This window comes from Pteropus alecto, unplaced genomic scaffold (assembly GCF_000325575.1).
Source record: "Pteropus alecto unplaced genomic scaffold, ASM32557v1 scaffold433, whole genome shotgun sequence".
NCBI classification, from domain to species: domain Eukaryota; kingdom Metazoa; phylum Chordata; class Mammalia; order Chiroptera; family Pteropodidae; genus Pteropus; species Pteropus alecto.
Window position 1 is genome coordinate 102,160 of NW_006433953.1, and position 19,978 is coordinate 122,137.

The 19,978-nt window shown below is 42.3% G+C and overlaps 2 protein-coding genes and 2 pseudogenes across 2 annotated transcripts in view; 2 read left to right on the top strand and 2 right to left on the bottom strand.

The window, feature by feature from the left end:
- Positions 1-4,873, top strand: part of GDF11 (growth differentiation factor 11) — a gene marked incomplete at its 5' end in the record, with an annotated part of 9,690 nt that extends 4,817 nt beyond the window's left edge. The window contains 2 exons of the mRNA XM_006908980.3: positions 634-1,031; positions 1,521-4,873. Of these exons, the coding sequence (XP_006909042.1) occupies positions 634-1,031; positions 1,521-1,901 (779 nt within the window). The remainder of the gene's footprint in view (positions 1-633; positions 1,032-1,520) is intronic.
- Positions 4,874-7,493: 2,620 nt separating this feature from the next.
- SARNP (SAP domain containing ribonucleoprotein) overlaps positions 7,494-19,978 on the bottom strand; it is a gene marked incomplete at its 5' end in the record, with an annotated part of 29,058 nt that continues 16,573 nt past the window's right edge. The window contains 2 exons of the mRNA XM_025044710.1: positions 7,494-7,780; positions 10,338-10,427. Of these exons, the coding sequence (XP_024900478.1) occupies positions 7,739-7,780; positions 10,338-10,427 (132 nt within the window). The remainder of the gene's footprint in view (positions 7,781-10,337; positions 10,428-19,978) is intronic.
- On the bottom strand, positions 8,880-9,001 carry LOC112477437 (annotated as a pseudogene).
- On the top strand, positions 9,811-9,930 carry LOC112477429 (annotated as a pseudogene).

The following is a 19,978-nucleotide window of genomic DNA, read 5'->3' on the forward strand; positions in this document are numbered from 1 at the left end:
TTTCCATAATTTCCCATGATAAATTGGTAATCTCAGAATTCAACACATATTATAGTCTGGACTCTTTTGTTACTAGCCACAAACCAAAGCAGAAATTAATGACACTGGAGAGAAGGATACAAAGAAAATTATTTCATTGGTGTTCATCTTTTTTTTTTTTTGGGGGGGGGGGGGCGCTGTGCCAGGCTCCACCTGGCAGAAATGGGACAAGGTGACCTGAGGACAGCAGGTGTGATATGAGGTTTGGCTTCTATGAAGAGCATCAAAGGTTCAGAAAAACTTAGGAGCCCTACATGCTGGGGAAAGCTGGGGAAAGCTGGAGAAAGGGAAGGCTGCAGGCGTTAGAATTCCCTAATAACGATCTTTGCAGGTTATCTGGTAGAAGAGAACCTATGCATTCAGGCAAATGGATTAGGGAATGGATACAGATCAGTAAGGCCTGATAGAGCCATCATCCTACAGAGAGAGGAAGCACTGTTAGTCATGGTAGTCAACAAGACAGGACAGGCATGGGAAAAGAGTGAAGAACTAGAAAACTCAGACTGAGAAGTTCAAGTTGCCAGTGCCACCCAGTGCTGCTGACCTTCTCCACAAACACCCTTTGCTGACACTGTACCCCTTCTCTCTTATCAGCGGACCCTGCGGTGCAGACAGATGGCAGCCCTCTCTGCTGCCATTTCCACTTCAGCCCCAAGGTGATGTTCACAAAGGTACTGAAGGCCCAGCTGTGGGTGTATCTACGGCCTGTGCCCCGCCCAGCCACAGTCTACTTGCAGATCTTGCGACTGAAACCCCTAACTGGGGAAGGGACTGCTGGGGGAGGGGGCGGAGGCCGGCGTCACATCCGGATCCGCTCACTCAAGATTGAGCTGCACTCCCGCTCAGGCCACTGGCAGAGCATCGACTTCAAGCAAGTGCTACACAGCTGGTTCCGCCAGCCACAGAGCAATTGGGGCATCGAGATCAACGCCTTTGATCCCAGTGGCACAGACCTGGCTGTCACCTCCCTGGGGCCGGGAGCTGAGGGGCTGGTGAGCAGGGAGCCTGAGATAGTGGCCGATATGTGTAACCTGGCCCTGAGGAGGCGGGATTTAGAGAAGGTAGACCAGGAATGTAAAGGAGGGTGGGGACCAGCATTATTTCTCTTAGAGGAGTGGGCGGGGGAGGGGAGTGGCAGCTATCATTTTTCAGAGATCAGAGCCAGGCAACAGCTGAAAACTGGATTTGGGCTAAAGGTGTGTTAATGGGAGATCCCTGGGAACACAAAAATGGGCTGTTGATGAGGCCTTGGACCAAGGAGCTGATGAGGGTCAGGTTGCCAGGAGAGGAATTAGGGAAAGTGAGTTGAAGGAGCGCTGATTAGCTGGCAAGAAAAGTGGGCAGAAGGGCTTGGGATGGGAGCACTGGAAAAGCTGTCATTGGTCTCTGTTCTCATGCCCCTCTTGAGGGGCAAGTGAGAAAGAAACAGGGAATAGGAATCCTTCAGGGCCCTATCACATCTTTCTTCTCTCCCATCCCAGCATCCTTTCATGGAGCTTCGAGTCCTAGAGAACACAAAACGGTCCCGGCGGAACTTGGGCCTGGACTGCGATGAGCACTCGAGTGAGTCCCGCTGCTGCCGATACCCTCTCACAGTGGACTTTGAGGCTTTCGGCTGGGACTGGATCATCGCACCTAAACGCTACAAGGCCAACTACTGCTCCGGCCAGTGCGAGTACATGTTCATGCAAAAGTATCCGCACACCCACTTGGTGCAGCAGGCTAATCCAAGAGGCTCTGCTGGGCCCTGCTGTACCCCCACCAAGATGTCCCCAATCAACATGCTCTACTTCAATGACAAGCAGCAGATTATCTACGGCAAGATCCCTGGCATGGTGGTGGATCGCTGTGGCTGCTCCTAAGGTGGGGTATAGAGGATACCTCCCCCACAGACCCTACCCCTAGATCCCCAGCCCTGACCCCCATCCCCCAGGCCCTAAAGCTCTCTCCACCTCTTCCCATGAACATCACACCTTGTTCCCTGCCCAAGCAGTGTGCAATACAACAAGAGGGAGGCAGGTGGGGATTGAGGGGTGAGGGGTTTGGGGCAGGGGAAGAGGGGGCATGGTCAGGTGGGGAGTGTTTGAAGTTTGCAGGTGAGAAGGTTTGGCAAGACGACAGAGAGGCATAGAGACAGGCAGAGCAGAGGGCTAGAGACAGGAACACTAAGAGCAGCAGTGAGAAGGCAAAGGGATAGAGAGGCAGAAGAGACAGACTAGGCAGAGATAAACAATAAGAAAGAGACCGAAATGGAGTAATAAGAAAGCCCTACACCAAGCCTCCTTTATTAGCAAGGTGAGGAGCTTGATATGGTTTGGGGAGACCCCCTGACTACCATTTTCAGTAGGAGAGGAAATCAAAAATCCATTCTTAGCTTCTTCCCTTTCTCTCTCCAGCAGTTGCCGGGGGAAGGGCAGTGAGGGCAGGGGCAAAAGCGAGTTTTGGAATTTTATTTATTTATTTATTGTAACTTTTCATTTTTTGGTATTTGGCTTTACTGAAATAGAAGGGCCCCTGCCCACTGTGCCCCATTTGTCCCTTATTTCCCAAACCCTGTTCTCCCTCGATACCCACCTACTTAAGCACTTGTATAAAGCCTCCAGGGTTGGGAATGGGAGTAGAGGGCAAGAGGGCTGACATTATGGTGAAGTTTCCAACCCATAATCACCCTATTTAACCTTCCTGAGCCAAATGGGTTGAATTGAATTCCAGTGGTCTTGGAAATAATAAGAGGTTAGGGTTTAAGAGCTGGGGGTGGGGGTGGGGGTGGGGAGTGGAGAGGCCTCAACATCCAGGATCTATTTGAGAGCCACTAAACTTACCCTCAGGATCTATTTGAGAGCCACTAAACAGTACCAGTCATAGTACTGAGTTATTTGGCCAGAGGGTGTGGCTTGCTTATGCCCAAATTCCCCCCAGCCAAGAGAGAGACCAAAGAGCCTGTGGAATGCCCTGCTCCCAGCCTCTATCTTCAGGTCAATAATAATAATAAAAAAAAAAGAGTATAGAGATCCCAAATTCCCTGGGTCTGGGAAGGGTTAGGAGGGGTCAAGAAAGTAGTAGTAAAATCCAAATCACTACTCTGGGCTAGGGAATACAGCCAGGAAACCAAGGTGGAAGGGATTCTGGAAGGGGGACATTTTAGTCCCCCAACCCCAAAGCTCAGGGTGGAAGGGGGGAGAACAAGGGAGCAGAGTGTCTATAATTATTTTTATGTTTTATTTTTGGAATCTAGCAGTAACTGGCAGCAAGGAGGGTACAATACAGTGGGGAAAGGCATCTGACAGGGCCAGTTAGAGCAGAGGATAGGAAGGATAGACTCCCTGGTTTGGAAGGCTAGGAAGCAGGCAGGGACTGATTGCCACTCCAAGTCACTAGCTGGGCCTATTCATTTCTCCCACAATCCTGACCCACCCCTCCTCTGGACTCACTGTGCCTCAGTTTCTTCCCCTCGATGGAATGAGAAATAACAGCACCCGCCACAGCCAAGAGATGAATTCTGAGCACTTACCACGGGCACTTTATGGACATAAAATACCTCTCGCTGTGGGACAGATAACCAGGGCACCAGAGTAGTGGTGAAGAGATGTGAGGCTTAGAGGAGTCGCAGGCTTCAGAATACAAGTTCCCCTCGGCCTCCCAGCTGGACAGTGCCTGAAGCCAAGGAACTGAGAATCTCCTGATCCACACCCTATCCATACCTCACCACCTCTTGGCTCCAGGCAAGAGCCTAGAGGATCAGGAGAGGAGAGGGAAAAAACCTTCAGCAAAATTGTTACTCTAAGTAGACAGAGCCAGCAGTTATGGGTCTGATGCAAACAGTACTGAACTAAAGTAAAGCCTGAGCTGGAGAGCTGACCAGGAAGGCTTGTTCTTCCCAAGAGCATGACTCTCCTGCCTGACCCAGCCAGTGGAAGGGGCAAAGGTATGTGACCACCCTTGAGAAGGTGATGCTTGTGATCTTTAGCATCTTATTCCCATTCCCATAGTGAGAAAGTGAGATGAGGTGTTTCGGTACAGGAATGGGCAGGGGCTACTGAAGCATTTCAACTTGCCTCCTCCCATAAAGCAGCTAAGCTAACCCCCAGCCTCTCCTCTCTGACCCTGTTCTTCATCCTTCCTTCTGCCCCAGTCTTGGAAAACTATCAACACCATTCACATTTTCTTAGTGGAAGGAAAGGAACAGGAAAGTGAAGAACAGAAGATGCCTTCTCCAAGGTCAAATTTGTGTCTTTTGATCTTGGCACAGGGTGGAGATTGGGCAATAGGAATCAGGTGACTTCCCTCTACAAATTCTAGAGAGCTGGGGCATTACACTTGGGGATACTTAGACTATGCCCCTTTAATACCACCAAATAAAGACCTTTGGGAGAGGGTCTTTCTTTTATGAACATAAATCTATGAGTTGAAGTCTCCTTTCCCTGGTCCTCCCCACCCCCAAAGAGGTATGGGGGCATAGCCCAGTGATCTAGTGGGAACTAGTACCCCCCTCCCACCTTATGCGTGTGGACCTCGCCAGTGCCCTCCGATCATAATTAGTGTAATTATTATTTACTTTGTGTATATGTTACACTGTGCGTGATTGCCTTTGTTTGTTAAGGGTGTCTGAGGAGTATGGGGCTGATGGGCACTGGAATACCAGGAAAGGACTTCTTCACTGAGATCAAGGATTCCTGGAGGGAACTAATGCAAAAAGGCCATCAGGCAGTTTTCAAGTTATGTGACAGAGGGCAAAGATGGCCATTGGGTGCTCTGAGTTTTGGGATGGTCACATGACACAATCCAGCACTTGAACCTGAAAAAAGAAAAATAAAAGCAGTCAAAGAGTTTAGAATTCAGTGATGAGCTCTTCTCCATAACCGAGCGCCACATTTACATCTTGGAGACCAGCAACAGAAGAGGATCTGAGAGAGGATGAAACCTGGTGCTCAAGAACTAAGATAGGGGTCTTTGGTGCAAGGGAAAAACACTAGGGATATCTGGGATGAGGTTTGGGACATACAGCCTAGGGGAAAGGACCTAGAACAACACTTCCCTGAAGAGCCGGAATCCAAAACAGTCCCAAAGATTATAAAAACCTTATACAAACCCCCATAGAACAGAAGATCTAAAGGTTCTTGAGATGATCCAGCTAACTTCTATTCTACAGTTCCCTGATCCTAGGTGTCCTCAACAAAATTTTACCAAAATCCACAAACCAAACCAACATAGCCATTCACCTTGCCAGTATCTCAAAAATTTCTCCCATGCACCTAGGGCACACGTCCCAAAGCATAAGATTTGGGTGTAGCAAAGGACTCTTGCCTAACCCACATTTTAAAAAAAGAAAAGCTCCTTTGACATCGACCTGATCCAGAATGGGGCACAGGGCCACTCAGGGTTCAATGCACCACCATGCTTTCCCTGTCCTGTCAGTTCTTTTCAAAGATTGACCCCCACTTCAGACTAACTACAAGAGAGGATGAAGTGCTACATATTGTATCATCCCAAGGAACTGCTTTATCACACCTACCCCTAGCTTTTAGCCTGAGCTAAAAAAAGGTTTTCTCTCCCTATTGCTCATTGTTTCTTACTTTGAGAGGACACCCAGAAGAGATCGCAAAATGACTTTTATCCCCAAACATCCTCCAACTTAATGCATGAGTAGGTATCCTATACTCTATCTTTGCCCATATTTTGGATGTCAGGGTCCCCAAGCTAAGTACAAGCAGGCAGTGGTTAACCTTCTGGTCTACAGTGAGGCAAAAACAAATTCAATGCCCAAGGTCACAATGTCAGCTTTTCTACCAGTGAACTGGGGGTAAGGGGGCAATTAGGACTCTTCTCACTCTCTGAACCCCCAAATGCACCTGCATATGTGGTGTACACACATATCGACACTCAAACTAATCCATTTAGCCCCTTACCCTCTAGCTGGAACCTACTCAGGGAAAAAATCTTTCCACTGTAAATCACCTAGTAAAATTAAGAGCTAATAGTTACTGAATGATTACTATGCAAGCTATGCTCAGCAAATTGTGCTGAGTATGTAATATTGAAAGAGTCACAGAATAATTAGGTAATTTGCCCAGGGTCTCAGAGCCAGTAGAGCTAGTGTAGCAGAACAAGGAATTACACCTAAGTAGTTGCTACACAATAATCTAATATGTTCTATTAATAGTGATCGGAGAAGTGGAAAAACTAAAGGCAGAGACAACTGAGAAAGGAAAAGAAAGAGAAAGCTGAGAGTACCCTGGGCTCAAAGGGTTCGCAAAAGTATTAAGACTGCCATTATTTTCTAATCTCTTTGGAGGTTAAAAACAAGATGTGTGGACATGCGGCAGGAGATGGGGAGGTTAGTTTTTGTTGGACTTCAATAATCAGAGGTGAGTGACACTGCCTATCAGAGGCCCTCATAGAAGAGAACAGAGGAAAAAGGTTAAGTTCCTCCCCTTTGTTTCTCATATCAGACATGACAACAGGACTCAATACCAAGAAGTCCTGCTCTTACTCATGTCTTCCTATAGCCCTCACCCCCACAGAAGCTTCTAGCCTTGTATCTTCAAAAGTTCCCAGAGTTGGGGTGGGGGGAAGGGCAGTTTAGAGTGATGGTGGAGAAAAAGAGAATGATCCTAGAGAACCATAAAAAGGTACAGATTTACAACTGAGGAAGCTAGTTCCCGCCACATCTATTACAGACTCTCTCATTAAGAGCTTCCAGGTATGCAGAGAATGTCACAGCTTCAGGACAGAAAAAAGACTCCAGTCAGCTACCCATCTGGATCCTGGATCAGCTACAATAGGGAGACTAGAGGATAGGAAAGAAGAGTACTTGGATCTCAGATAAAGGATTAAAGCCTGGATGCCTGTTAATGCCTTTAAAGGGGCTTACTATTTTAAGACTGAATTAGTAAAGACAGACATAATCATGCTCAAAAAGTATGTGTGGAATGACTGCGAGACAGGAAGAGGATCTTGTGATCAGGCTTGGAGGTGAGACTTCTGACCAACATAAGAACAGTTACTGGAATGAGATGGAAAGGTTAGTAAAAAATCCACACAAAATGAGAAACAATGTATCAAGGAAACTTCCTAAGGGCCCAGTGCTCCATTCCATTATAAGCATCTACTCCTTTACTTATTTATTTTTACATCCTAGGATAGAAAACCTTTACTGAATCTACAATCTCTCCTAAGTTACCAAACAGAATTCTCTCTGATTCTGTTTTCAGATAGAGACAGAGTAGAGAGAGAAAAAGCTCTTCAGGGAGCATAAAGAAATAAAAGGATGTCTGTGAGTAAGGCAGAAAAGAATAAATAGACTTAAAGGGATGGACTCAATCCTTTTCCTTATCCTCTCTTCTAAAGGGTAAAGGCATTATGGCTAACTCCCTATAATATCTGTCCCTGACACTCCCCAAATCTGGTCTTATCTGGCTCTAAGAACTCAAAAGAGCACCTAATAAAACACACTGTTCTCTTTTCTATTTTTTATTAACAAGCAAAATAATAATTAAAAAAAACAACACAACAACAACCTTAAAGTTGGAACAGCAATATGTCAAATTGCTGCTGGAGTTCACGGATGTACCTGGGGTACATGCTCCCTCATTGCAAGGCAGGCCCTAGGCACATGACTGTGCATTTAGGTATATATGTGACCTAGAAGAGTCAGAGAGATGGAAACCACTGGAAAACAGAAAGCATCAAGAGTTTCTCATCAGGCAATCCCAAAGCGCTCTGCTCTTTTCCTCTTCTTTGCCTATAAGAAGAAAGAAAAAAAAAATTAGATTGCAAGACAATAGTGGCCTGGGTTCCTGGCTGCTTTAATTCAAACTCACATGGATTGTCACAAGGTCCAAGTAGGAGAGAAGGCCCAGGCTTAAGCTTGGAAGCCAAAGATTTCATTTCTGAAACTCGAGTTATCAAGTTAAAGCTGGGAAGATTTGGTAGAAAAGGAAGGTGAGGAGGGGAGACTATGGGGAGTGGGGGTTAGGGGGAGAAGAAGAAAAAAACAGTGGTAGAAAATGAAAAGATTCCTTAAGGAGAGAGGGCCACCCCGCCTTGCAGCAAGTTAGCCTGGAAACAACGAACTCTTATCAGGCTGGGGAAGTCTTCTAGTCAGTGGGGAGATGGGAGATTTCACAGGACAAAGGGCTGACCAATGCTATTTCATGGAGGTGAGGAGAATGCCCTTCTGGGCAGTCAGGCCAACACAGCAGCTATTCCTTAGACCTCCAAATCCACACAGAGGCACATAAATCTTCAATGCCAACATAATAAATGGGGAGGGGAGGGGAGTCCCCAACATGGATCTCTTAAGGGAGGAAGCACTGGAGAGAGGGCACGAAATGGGGAGAGGGAGAGGAGAGAAAGACCTTTTTGTTCTAAGAGTGACTCACAAAACAGCACTGAATCCTTCATGCCCACTCCAACCACTGTCCCCAGCAAAGGGGAGGGGTGGGGGTTCTTTTTCATTCCATTCACAAAGGCCATTTAATTTAGATTTAAAAAAAAAGCTGAGTGCATACAAGCCCACTTCACCTGGATTACTGACACAATTCTTTGAAATCAAATAAAAGTCATCTGGTCTATGTAAACTTCATGAGCCTCAGAAGTTACATATACTGACATCTCCCTTACATACACTGACTCTCCAAACAAAAGCCACTATTTTTTGCCACCCAACAAAATCCTCATCTGCCATATCTTGGAGAGGCCAAATGTACCAGCTTAGTGAGCATGCTTGGATAAACAAGTTTCCTTGGCAAAGAAGGAGTGATTTTAAGTAGAATTAAACTAAGCCTAGGTCTTCGTCTCCCTCCTCCTCCTCCTCCACCACCCCCCCACCCCCCTTTAAACATCTACACCACCTGGTCTTCTTCCTAGGTGGTCTCTCATCCAAGTACTAACCAGACCCGACCTTGCTTAGCTTCCAAGATCAGATGGGATCGGGCACTTTCAGAGTGGTATGGCCATAGACAAGCCTAGGTTTACTTCTAGCTGATCCTGGCAAGTCGGTAAGTAAGCAGATACTTACCTACATTAGGTAATGCTTTATTTCTGAATTAGTAGCACAAAGAACACAAACTCCTCTAGTTTTTTCCTAATGGAGAATGTAAACTGAACAGATTCTGAAATTTTTAGGGTTTACTTACAAGATTGATAATTATTCACAAAGAAATTTCGTAAGATTTGAGTGTGTGAGGTCATAGATTTTCAGAGGACATCTCCAGAGATAGATGGAAAGAAGTAAATTTTGATTATATGAAAGAATATTCCAAATTCCTCACCAGCCAAGAAGTTTCTATAATTCTAAACATATTCATTATTTCAACTGTTCTTTATGTACACCTCAGGTGACACTTGGTCTCCATTATAGATAATCTCAAATCAGCAAATCAATATTGTCTGTCAATGTTCTGAGCAGTCGTCTAATGCTCAAGAGGATCAATGAATGTGAGTTACTCCAAGGGAAGCTGGGATATGGAGGAACATAGTCCCAAAAAAAAAAAAAAAGCCACTCTTTCATTTTGAGAAACTATTTTTAAATAAAATGATTAGAACGAAGAAGTCTTATTTGAATCCACTGTCCTATTCCAGAGGGAAGTTAGGCACAACTATACTTGCATCTGGGTTGGATATGGTCTTCAATAATAAAGAAATATGCCTGACAGATTACTAGAGACATTGCTACTCACTGAATACTTATGACAAGTGCTGTGTCAAGCATTCTACACAGAATCATCCTTTTTACAGAGAATCATTTCATGCTTAAAATACTTCAAGGTAGTCTACAGCCATGCCACCCTGAACACGCCCGATCCTGTCTGATCTTGGAAGCTAAGCAGGGTTAGGCCTGGTTTAGTATTTGGATGGGAGACCACCTAGGAAGACCAGGTACTGTAGGTGGGGGCGGGGGGGGCGAAGGGGGGGGGACGACGACGGGACACACAACAACTTCAAGGTAGGTATTATCTCTGCTTCCCAGATGATGAAACTGAGGCTCCGAAAAGTACCATAACTTATAAATAATATTGTAATACTAACTAGCAGAGCCACTTTTCAAATCCAAGCTTATCTGATTCCAAATCTTGTGCTCCTTCCTACTAGACTAACCAGCTCTAACATTAAGTATATCGATGGAATTGTGTGGCCACTTTATCCAGAAAACAGACATTAAGCAAAGGACAAAAAAATCTTGTCATCTGGGCACTTAAGAAGTAGGCTGGGGAAATAATAGTGTTTCTTCACTCAGTTTGTTCATTCACTCTCATTTCCCTCTAAGGGCTCTATGAAGCACTGTAGGTATATTTTACCTCTGTATCCTCTGTGGTTCCTGTTCCAGCTGAACTTGTGACAATCCCAAATCGCTCCTTCCTCTTTTTCAGCTTCTCGTCATCTTCAGACTGTTCAGGTCAAAGGAAAGGATTTAAACAAGCTAGCCTCCATTCACAAGACAAATGGGAATGAAATTATAACTTATTGGTCACAATATGCCAGCCAACCTTGTGACAAGATTACGGATCACATAAACAGAAAAAAAAGATAGGAAACTGAGTAAGTTAGCATATAGCATGTTGTCCCCAGAATGCTTAAAAACTTAATTCTAAGTAGGACCTCAATACTCCTAAGATAAGTAGAGTCAAGAAAACAGAAATATCCATAGAACAAATTTCTGTGTTCAACAAATTTCTGTAGTTGAAAGACATGGTAAAGTGAAGCCTCACTGAGGAACACCTGCAGAGGGCAGGTTGGGAGAAGGCACCCAAACTATTTGTTAAACCCTGCTTACAAGTTCCACTGACTTGCCAAAAAAGGGAAGGGAAAGGGAGCCAGAATGATAAGAGCTTCCAAGGAACACCAAGTGTTATGAATGCCCACAAAGTCATAGAAGGCTCTGAACAGTCTGAAATGATTTTGAAATAAAGTGAGTCAAGAAAATTGCTGCAGTCATCTATGAGAGAGATGCACTGGACCTTTTCCAAGTATTCAAGAGACTCATGATGCCTGCCCTGTAACTAGAGAGAATGTTTCAGCTCACTATGAATTAAAGGTGACCATTCTCCTATATCTGTTTTAAAGACTGAGCTACTGTTCACAACCAATACTGTTCAAAGTAAGAGGACTTAAACCTTACCGCTTTAACAGATATTTTCTCCTTCTCCACCTTCCCCTCTTATCCAGTCAATAGTCATCTAAAGCCCCATCCCCTCAAAGGATTTTCTAGAATTTGGCACATCTAGACAAAGGTCCTATCCTCTCATACACCTCAAGAAACCCTCTATTACATATACACAGACCCACCCACTATGGGCCAGAACGGTTTCTTTGGTAACAAACATAAGGGCAGGTAAAAGAATTTAAACAAACTTTTGAACACGCTCCTATGTGATGCTCCTGAGCTGGATTAAAAACAAAACAAAACAAAACAAAAAAAACGAGGAGTTCATATTCCTGTATCTCTAGGTGTCCCCAAAATCATAGAGTCAAAAGACTACAGACAGAAACAGAGATTTTTTAATACCTCTAGCGTCAACTCCAACCAAGGAGCTGCCTTTGTTCCTATGATCGCAGGAGCCATTTCTTCAGTTAAAAGCAGGGCAGCTATCCAGCTTTCTGTGTTCAATTTGTTCAACTAGCCCAGCTCTCTGAATACGATAGACAGGAGTACTTTCTTGGTCTTACTTTGGCTCTTTCAGCCTGAGAAACGTGTTCATTTTCTCCCTTTTGCTGTACCTGCCTTCCAGGAAGAAAGGAGCTAAGAAAAGTTGGTGGCTATGAAGGATTGAAGAATCCTACATGAGTTATCACTTAATTACAGTGTATAACTAGAATAGAATTTTGCCTATGAAGTTTTTCTGCCTTTTTTGTTATAACCATCAGCAAATCCATAGTGGGTGCATAATTAATGGAATCTAAACTATTGTAAAGCACTGAGCTGGCTTCCAAGTAAAAAAGAAGTATCTTGTCTTTAATAATCATAAATTAAAATAATGATAATATAGTCACTAACAACTGAGTACTATGTGCCAAGTACTGTATGAAGTTCTGTATATGCAATATCTCATTTACTTCTTATAACAACCTTAAAAATACTAAGTACTATGACATACATAGTAGGAACTATGACTAAATTCATTTCATAGATTAGGAAACTGAGGCTTAGAGAGATTAAGTAACTTCCCTAAAGTCTCATGAATAGTCTCACATAATAAGTGGCAGAGCCAAGAATGGAATCCAGGATATTTTTCTCAAGAATCCACTTTCCTAACTTTACCATCTCCTCAAGTATCCTACATAAGCATTTCTTTGGAACAACAGCAGAAGAAATGCTTAATTCCCAAGGGATAAGGATTCCTAGGACCCTTACCTAAAGTAACTGTGAACTACTTCAATGACTTCCACATCATTCAAATAACTTGGGTCAATGCTAGGATTCCATTCCCTTTCTACCAAACCACATGCCTCCACTTTATAACTAACTAGGGATCCAAGGAAAGAACTCCAGTTCGTAATCTATAAGATTTTCTCAACCAAATTTGTTTCTAATTTGGCTAACTGCCTATTCCATCTGCTGAATTTTAATAAAAGAATTAGCAGGGTTTCCAATGAACACAAACCTCACTATATTTTTCCTTACCTAAGTCACTAGGAAAAGTTTTCTTGATTTTATCTACCACCACTAAGATAAGAGTGAGTAAGGGATATAAGTGGAAATTTCAAAACGAGAGCCTCTATAGAATATTCTAGATGAAATACCTCCACTAAGTCTCCAGGCAAAGCAAAAAAAAAAGTTTTAGGGGGAATAAAGTCCTGCCTCTTGGGGAGAGGCAGGACTAAATCATATTTTGCTGAACTACCACTATGTACTTTTTTCCATTCAATTCAGTACTAGGGGTACTTCAAGTTCAAATTACAGAGAGGGAGATGCTGCTTCTGAAACCTAGCCATTCTCTCAGTACAAACCCTGGGGCCACTCCCTTCATAAAATCTCATCACAAAGCTTTTGCCCATTTGAAATGTGTGGGACAGCCTTTCCTCTGGTTCTCTCTTTTATTATATCCTGAAATTGACTTCTAAATTAAATTTAAATTTAAATCTAAATTAAATTTCCTGTGTTTCCTTTTGAGCTCAAAGGTGAGGGGGAAAAAAGGGAGGAAAAGGAATAGGGTGAGGGGGGAGGATATACTTCTCTATCCACTAAGGGTAGTATCAGAGATTTCCCCCATGAGCTTCCTTTTTAATCAGATCTTGGTGACTCTCTTGAAGACCTAGGCAGAGCATCTGCTCCAAATCTACCAGGGGGTCTGGGGGTGGGGGAACACAATACAGATCCCCCATTCCCTACAAACAGACCGTCCACCCCTCACCCACAGAGACCAGTGAGGGTTTATTTTGTGCATGCCTGCCCTTCCCTCCCTACCCAGCGCCCCTCAGCTCCCCTTCTAAAGCCTCTTTCCTTCTTGCCCTGCAGGGAAAGTGCAAAACAGGCCCAGTAAATCAACACAGTTCTAATGATCTCTCTCACTTGACCCTTCTAGCGTGACGGTGTCGCATGGAAACAAACGTACAATAAACTTCACTCCATCTTTAGCTCCTTGCTGACAGGTTTTGATTCATGGGATGGGGAGACCCATCTGAGGGAAATTACCTCCATCAAAATGCATCTCTCTCTGCATTCATCAGACCAATGCTCCCCCAGGCCATGCTCAAGTGCACAAATGGGGTTGTGCATCTGCAGGGAGCACTGACCCCTCTAGCTCAGTGTCATATGCATTTGCAAACCTTTCCCTTCTTCCTCCCTCCCCCACTTCCCTCCTGCAAACCCTCTAACACTAACAAATCTTTTTTCTTCCCATGCATACTTCTGTGTGTTAAGAAAGTAATGGAATCCAAAGCGCCCTTATTTCCTAAGTGAAAACTCTTAAAAACATACAACTTGCATCCAAAATCAGAGGAAAAACCTGTCCTCACTGACTAAACACAGGCACTGAATGTTCAGACTGATACATATACTTCACTTCTCCCATCCTGTCACTCAAGTTTTAAACTGCAAGGAAACTGGCACCAATAATTTCAGCATACACATTACTGTGGATTATTCGTCATATCTCCCAATAACTGTCTTTCTTTTTAAAAGTTCATTAATAAAAAGTAAAAAGAGAATTGAGCAAAAGAGAGAGCCCATATGTAAGAAGCACATATATAAGAAAGCATGATGTATATTTAATAAAGCCAAATACTCCATAAATCATTAGCACTGTACTTTCTATCATGGAATAAGACAGTTCCAAACTGAGCCTTCGGAAGACATCTTCAACACTTCAAAATCCACTTTTCTCCTTGTTTCCCTTTCATATTTGAAAACCCTCAGGTAATATATAAAAAAATAATACCTGCCAAGGGAAAAGACTGAGAAACTCAATGCAAGAATACAAATAACATTTGTGAAAAGTGTTCAGTACACAGGAACTATGACACAGGTATTCAATAAATATTAGCTATTATTTTTATTGCAACACTCCTCCTGGTCCTGAAACAAAGTCTGAGACCACCAACAAAATTTAGACGCTAACAATGCCATTCATTCTTCTTCTACATTAAATGTGAAGTCATCAAAAGTTGGTCAAGAATCAGAATCATTACCAAGGCAACAAGGAAATTCCCTTTAGCTGCAAGGCAAATGAGTGTTTGGACAAATGACTAGATCTAGGGTTTAAATGTGACAGAACAGTAATCAGACAGAACCACAGTCTTCTCCAAGTATTACTGACCATCTTCTCTTTCTGAAACCCTAAAAAATCTACATTGCCAGGCTTTACTGATTTCATCATCACTAATAATTAATGATTACCAAAAAAGATATCTATATAAGGAACAGAGCAAGGATCCAACCTAACTCTGTGGACCCAACTCCAGGTACTCTAAAGGTCCCTGAGGAATTGCCTTCACTGACTTACACGACATCAGTTTCTATTAACATTTTCAGGAATACTGAAACTGTAAAATTAATCCACTTATCCACTATCATTCAATTATCTACTGAATGTCTATTTTTGGTCAGGTAGTGTACTGGCATTAGGAATAGAGATGTGAATAAGGCAAAGATCCTTATGGGGCTTATGAATTCACAACTGAATTACTGTAAAGATGTGTCCCGCTATTCATTACATTACTGCGTTATGAAGATTCATGGGGAGATTTTCTTTCTGGTTCCCAGACTTAAAATAATTATGCTTTTGCTGAGTAACTTGTTAATTTTTACCTTTTGAACCCTGTGAATAATAGTAAACAGTACAACTGTTTTCCTCTTTCTACTGAATGCTATAAAGTTTGGAACCAAATGTGTGCCCCTTCTCTGGCAAGTGGTTTTTAAAATGTTTTTGTAAGAAAAGAGAGGCCAGAAGTACTGAGGTGAAAGAAACATGAGATCCAGAGATGGAGATTCGACACCCAGATCCCAAGGTAGAAGCTTAGAAGACATGATGCATGTAGTGCAGTGAGTTATAGTGTTGCTGCTGATCTCTTAAGAACTTATGCCTTTCTAAATATGAGATTAGTTAAAAAATACCTCAATGCCCCAAGGAAAAAAAAAGAGAAGGAGGTACCAAGTTATAACTAAAAATTTTAAATTAAGGACTCTTGTCAATGGTTTCCATGGCACATACACTGTAGCCAGGAATTAAGTCCCAAATGGAAGATCAGCTGCAATAATTTGCAACGTGAATATTATAGATGCTTTCTAAAGTGACTGCCTCTTTTTATGGCAAAGAGTAACCAAGGATAAACTCTCTACCCAAAATGGAACTATACTTATGTTATCTTCCAAACCAAATTTTGTGTCTTCAAGATTCGAATTCAAAGGAACATTTTCAAAACTTACTAATTTTATTCTGAATACAGTAAATATTACTACTCCAAGCTTAGTGTTCTAAGGTTATTTGCTCTGCCAAAAGGAGCCCTCTTTGATTTAATTAGCACCCCATAGGCTGCAATGTTGAAAGCATTCACCTTCTTCAATCTTATTACCAGTGCCACTCTGGATCATAAGGAGAAACTAGGAGAAATAAAACAGTGATCCAAATGTAATCCAGGCTTATTTAGAGAATAATTACTGAACTCAGTAATTCCCAAAACACAAAGCAAGAGTATTTACTTAATTTAAATAAGAAATAGACTCATTATTCTTAGAGAAAACCAAAAGAATTAGCAAAGCCAGGCATTTTTCCTAGTCAGTGCAACAAGCTCACTCACTTATCATCTCTTTACACTGTTTGTAAGAAGCAGAAATTTTAATTTAAAAATTTCAGAGATATCCTTATAAGTAGGAAGAGGCATTTCAGAGAAACTCAGGTACTGCCTATGAGTTGGAGTTGGCCATTCTCCTTTAGCTGTTTTAATGACTGAGCTATTATTGTTCACAGCCAACACAGTTCAATGTTAAGAGTCTCACATAATATATTCCCATTAGGACCTAAATCCTGTCACTTTATCCCACTGTTAACAGTAATTTCTCAGAAGTCTTTTTCCTGGAGTGATGGAAGAGAGGATAACAGTGAACTAAGATGGTCACATTTTGCAAAATAAGTAACTGTCTCTCTTTGTAAATGAATTACTATACTATGATGTTAATAGTTCTCAGGCCAACCTGATTTTCCAAGGGAATGTAAGGGAGGTAAAATGGAAAAAGAGAGAGCCTTATGGTCACTTTCCTGACTCTGCCACGTGACTGATGGCAAGATGAAAAGCAGAGCCTGGGGGCTTTCAGGCGGTGGTAGATTAATAATGACATGGCCTTGACTTCCCAGAGGTAAAGGTTATGAAACACTCCAGAGTGAGTGGGCTTCCAATTTCATACTCTCAGGGTGAATGACAGCAACTGATGGTTTTTCTCTCAGAAACACTTCAATACTTAAACACACAGCTGTCACCTCTCTGCCCCAGTTTCTGAAATTCATCCGTACATGTTTACTCCAGAGCTTTATGCCACAAACCACAGAACAAGACTAATGCTGAAGGATTGGACTAGCAGAGGGTATGCCATTTTAGCACATACATAATAGACACTCCAACATTTCCAACATTCCCATAGACATACACATACTACACTTCCCAAAACAACCATATTACCTACTGTCAACAATCTTTCAACTGTGTGATCAGAATCTACTTTCTAGGGCCAGATGAATGCCAGGAACTTTTAAGCTACACCAGAATTAGAGACCACCAGGAACTGTATCTCTTATAGGATTTGAAGCCTCCAAACACAGTCAGCTCAGAACCAAACACTCTTCTGAATCACTAGTTCCTATCACTTTTTCTTTTCCTTGTCCAAATCAAGCTCTTTCTCCAACCCCCACTCCTCTCCAACCCCAGAGGAGGTCGTCTCGGTCTTGCTCTAACTGACTGTAGGACAAAGCAAGGCAGGTGGAGGAAATGAAGGCTTTACACTTGAGACCCCCGGAAACCAAGTTTCTATTAAAAGTCTCCCCCCTACCCCCCTCTTAAAAGCCAGAAAGCTGCTGCTTTTAAGGATAAGCAATGCAGAGCTTGGAGAAAATGTCAAGAAGTCAGTAGAGGGAAGCTAAAAACTTCTGAGGGAAGAGAAATGCTATCTTAGCCAAAATATACAGAGAATGATTGACAACAGTTACCTGAAAATTCAGAAATTTAGAATGAACACTAGAATTTTTTTTTTTTTTTTTAAACGCCTACAACACCTGGTATTCCTAGGTGGTCTCCCATCCAAGTACTAACCAGGCCTGACCCTGCTTACTCATAATATTTTAAAATGTAGATTTCTGGCTTCGCCCTAACCTAATAAATTTGAATCTCAAAAGGAAGAGCCTAGGGAGCTGTATTTTTTAAAGGGTCCCCTGGTGACCCTTACTGCTACTGGGAAGAATTCCAAATAGCTTTGAGGAAGTATAGACCAAAATAAAAAAAATTTTTTTTCCACCAAGTCTAAAGAAAGCTGCTACTCCATTCCACCCCGACACCCCCTCACCACCGCAAAGCACCAGAGCCCTTCCAAAGGAAGTTTAGGATTCCTACAAACAGTATATCTCAGCTGCAGGGATGTGAAGGGAAAAAGAAGTGAAGAAATCACACAGGTCTTGCTGCCTTCCTAGAATTCAAACAGAGGAAGAGACTCTTCTTAACCAGAGGAGTTCCACAAAGGAAGAACATGCCAAAACAAGATCGGAGAATACCTCAGGTATGGGGGAAAAGGTGGCAGCAACTAGGTTCAAACATGCAAAGGTATTTTTTTCCTACAGAATTAATACAGAGGAAGAAAGAGAATATCAGTAAAATAGAGAACAGACAGATTTTGTTTCAAGGCTCATGTATTTTGCTGGTTCATTTAGAGCAGTAATCCACAACCTTTTTTTTTAGCACCAGGGGACTGGTGCTATGAGATTCTAATCCTGACAATCTGAGGTGGAGCTGAGGCGGTGATGCTCGCGCTGGGGAGCCTCTGCAAATACAGATGAAGCTTCACTCCCCACCCACTGCTCATCTCTTGCTGTGCGGCCCAGTTCCTACCTAAGAGGCCACAGACTGGTACTGGTCAGCGGCCCAGGGGTTGGGGACCCCTGATTTAGATCATTAAAGAGAGCCATCAAATAAGGCTTCTCATCTTATAGCTCTGTTTATTTCATTTCTTTTCCTCCTCAACCATCTCATACCTAAGTATTAGCATAATAGTGAAAATTCTACAACTGCCTAGTCCTCTATAACTCAATAAACTCCTCACCCAATAAATACTTTCTAAAATCCAGATACCAAGCATTTTAAACATAATCTCCTTCTCCATAACACATTTCACTGGTAAGGATTTAAAAGATTCAATATTTGTTATGAATTCTAAATGTAGAACACCCTGAAAGTACATTTCTATTTCTGTTCTAAGAATCTGCTCTGGGGATGAGAAGGTAAGATTTGGTTAAAATATCATTTTTAAAAATGTGAGAAAAGAGTAGCAAAAGAAAGGGGAGGAAAAAAGTTAACATTTTCTAGATCATAACAAGGGGCCTCAAATTTTACTAAAAAGAGGGTCTTTGTTAGTTTGCACACATCATCACCAAGTATCCGTCGATTATCTGCCAATAAAATGTTTCCCAGTCTGATGTCCTGCCTCATCCCCATCTCTAAAACACTACAGGATTTTTTCTGACCAGCTTTAGCTGTCAGGCATGAAAAGCAACTTTGCTATTTTGGTGCGTATGTGGGAAAATTAATTATCATGTAATTATTAAACCTTACTTGAATTGAACTCATATGCATTTTTTAAAATAAAATATTACCTCTGCATATCAATGTCAGTCCAAAGAACAGTATTATTCAAATGTCAGCTTCTCAAGTATTAAAATATACCTTAAACATTCCTCTACCGTTACAGCTCTATCATGAAGAGCCCGACACCAAAATTCTCTAGCACCCTCCCAAGTAACAACACACACACACACACCAGAAAAAAAACTGCCCACACCTTTTCCTCCCATACAGATTTCGAAGGATAGACTTGGATTCAGATAGCTCACATTTCGCCACAGCCAAGGAGAATATCTGGAAGTGATCAAACAGGTATTGCTCTGCTTAGAAAAGCCAGGTCAGCTACAAGTCCCCCCAAAAGTAGACATAACTAGACATACAATCATATAATGTGATCTACAGGTGGGTTTGAAAAATTATTCATCTTATGTACTAAAGAGTGCTACTTAAAAACAAACAAACGAAAAAAACCTATCACTCAAAGAATGATCCCACCCCAAGAACTTGGCTGGCAAAAAACAATTCAAGGTATTTAAAAGTAAAACAGACTCAACAAAATCCAGCATTCCCTTTCTCTTCTAGGCTGTGTTTACTCTTGGAGCAAAGACTACAGGGGGACCACAGAGAGACATAAAACTTGTTTTTTATCAAAGTCATCAGTTCTGACATGTTAGCATGTTAG